Source organism: Sinocyclocheilus anshuiensis, unplaced genomic scaffold (assembly GCF_001515605.1).
Source record: "Sinocyclocheilus anshuiensis isolate Anshui unplaced genomic scaffold, SAMN03320099.WGS_v1.1 scaffold440, whole genome shotgun sequence".
In the NCBI taxonomy this organism is placed as follows: Eukaryota; Metazoa; Chordata; class Actinopteri; order Cypriniformes; family Cyprinidae; genus Sinocyclocheilus; species Sinocyclocheilus anshuiensis.
The window spans coordinates 41,409-44,278 of NW_015555717.1; the positions used below are offsets into that span (position 1 = coordinate 41,409).

The following is a 2,870-nucleotide window of genomic DNA, read 5'->3' on the forward strand; positions in this document are numbered from 1 at the left end:
TATATACAGTATATATATATATATATATATATATATATATATATATATATATATATCATTAATTCCTGTGGCCAGTAAAAATAATTTAGTTTAGTAGTCTAATTTGTATACAATGTATTTGTATTGTTTACTGGCAATGTAAATCCAGAGCAAAAAGGTCAGGTGAGATTTGATCAAAGAGACAAATAGACAGAAGCATCAGCAGAGGGCATTGGTGAGCAAAAGAACGAAAGCACATTACTATGGCAGTAATGGTGCTGGATTTCTTTGAAAGTTATTATTTTTGTAAAAAAAAAAAATATTACTGTCCACGAGCCCCTAATAGCTCCCAGTGCACATAGGAATTCAACATTGAAACTTTTAAATAAATAAATAAAAGATAAAAAGAAAATAAAAAAGATAAACTATAAATATATTTATTCTGCATCTAATAATATGCAACACATTTTTCTATGTAGAAACCAAGGTCTGTGTGCAGTGAGAGCTGTCCTCCAGGCACTAGGAAGGCTGCACAGAAAGGAAGACCCGTCTGTTGTTATGACTGTATTCCATGTGCAGAAGGAGAAATCAGTAATGAGACAGGTAATCTTTAGCACATCTCAGTTTAAAGGAAAATAGGTTATTTCCTTCTCTCTTTTATTCCTTCTTTTTGCAGTTTCTGCATGCAATGACTTAAAGTGTTCATAAATTATTTATTTATTTATTGTTAATAACTATAGTGATCACAACTTCCTTTCCAGATTCAAATAACTGCAAGCAGTGTCCAGGGGAATACTGGTCTAATGCTGAGAAAAATAAACATGGTGTGGCCCAGCACTGTGCTTCTCGTCCGGTATGTGACTGCATTAAGGCTGGAATAGCCTCTTCTAGACTTCTCAAAAGTCACGGTTCGCTACTGATATATACAGTATACTGCACAGAAAGGAAGACCTGTCTGCTGTTATGACTGTATTCCATGTGCAGAAGGAGAAATCAGTAATGAGACAGGTAATCTTTAGCACATCTCAGTTTAAAGGAAAATAGGTTATTTCCTTCTCTCTTTTATTCCTTCTTTTTGCAGTTTCTGCATGCAATGACTTAAAGTGTTCATAAATTATTTATTTATTTATTGTTAATAACTATAGTGATCACAACTTCCTTTCCAGATTCAAATAACTGCAAGCAGTGTCCAGGGGAATACTGGTCTAATGCTGAGAAAAATAAATGTGTGTTAAAGGCTGTAGAGTTTCTGTCATTCACAGAAGTTATGGGTATAGTGCTAGTCTTTTTCTCGCTCTTTGGAGTAGGAATAACTGCGCTGGTAGCTGTACTGTTTTACAACAAAAAGGACACCCCCATAGTAAAAGCCAACAACTCAGAACTGAGCTTCCTGCTGCTCTTCTCATTGATTCTGTGTTTCCTCTGTTCACTTACTTTCATTGGTCAGCCCACTGAGTGGTCCTGTATGTTGCGTCACACTGCGTTTGGAATCACTTTTGTCCTCTGTATCTCCTGTGTTCTGGGGAAAACAATAGTTGTGATAATGGCCTTCAAGTCGACACTTCCAGGAAGTAATGTCATGAAATGGTTTGGGCCTGCACAACAACGACTCAGTGTTCTTGTCTTTACACTTATACAGATTTTTATCTGTGTACTATGGCTAACAATATCTCCTCCATTCCCTTACAAAAATAAGAAATATTACAAAGAAAAGATTATTCTCGAGTGCAGTCTGGGTTCTACTATAGGTTTTTCTGCTGTTCTGGGTTATATTGGCCTATTGGCTGTCTTGTGCTTTATTATGGCTTTTCTGGCTCGCACACTGCCTGATAAATTCAATGAAGCAAAATTCATTACATTCAGTATGCTTATATTCTGTGCTGTATGGATCACATTTATCCCATCTTATGTTAGCTCCCCTGGAAAATTAACTGTAGCTGTGGAAATATTTGCAATTTTAGCTTCAAGCTTCGGTTTACTATTTTGCATATTTGCACCGAAATGTTATATAATCATGTGTAAGCCTGAACAAAATACAAAGCAGCATATGATGGGGAAGATTTACAACAAATAACATGATTTAAATATGGGTAATTTCACATCAGATAGAAAATAACAGATGGTCACTAAACATTTTGATACATTCAGAAATAATAATTGCCATAAATGTACATGGGTACATTTATGGAATATATGTTTCAGATATGCCCAGAATTACTCTGATAAACTCTATAACCAGAAGAGTAAAGGAGGCCTCAAGCATTAAAGCAAAAGAGAAACCCTGGGAAAGCAGATGACAAAGGATATTTTCCCAGTATGGTGCAGACCCTGCAAATGTTGACCTTAGCACCTTTCAGAACGTAATCCTTGTATGAAAAAATTATCAGTATGAGGACAATTAACCATTTCAAAATTTGGTTAAAAAAAACAATCTGTCAACTACATTTGTTAGCTCAATTACTATTCTATATGTTGTAGGTTTTTATGTTGCTAGTTAAGCTAAATAAATAGTTTTATAAATAAATAATAATAATTTATAAGTAAATAAAGAGATGTCATGATGGCAGATTTAATTTAATTTTAATGGTGGTATGTGAATGGTTGTAATAAATGTAAAACAGAGCTGACGTGAATAACATTTAATTAAAAGTTAATGTGTCAATTTTACGTTAATGACTTTATGTTAATAGTGATTATTTTCATTGGAAACAACTGCAGCAGATGGTAGCTTATTTAAATTAAAAACATGCTAAAGATGTCCATAGCCTGTGTGTATTTCTTTAAACTATTATAAGTGCACTCTTGTGCACACTTGATTTGTAGAGCAGTATTATACTTAGTGAAGTGGTTTTTATTTGATAAACCTCTCTCACACACACACACACACACAC

The 2,870-nt window shown here is 34.1% G+C and overlaps 1 protein-coding gene across 1 annotated transcript in view; it reads left to right on the forward strand.

Moving 5' to 3' along the window:
- Positions 1-2,053, forward strand: part of LOC107672336 (extracellular calcium-sensing receptor-like) — a 9,385-nt gene extending 7,332 nt beyond the window's left edge. The window contains exons 5-6 of the mRNA XM_016465482.1: positions 459-582; positions 1,146-2,053. Of these exons, the coding sequence (XP_016320968.1) occupies positions 459-582; positions 1,146-2,053 (1,032 nt within the window). The remainder of the gene's footprint in view (positions 1-458; positions 583-1,145) is intronic.
- Positions 2,054-2,870: the final 817 nt, after the last annotated feature.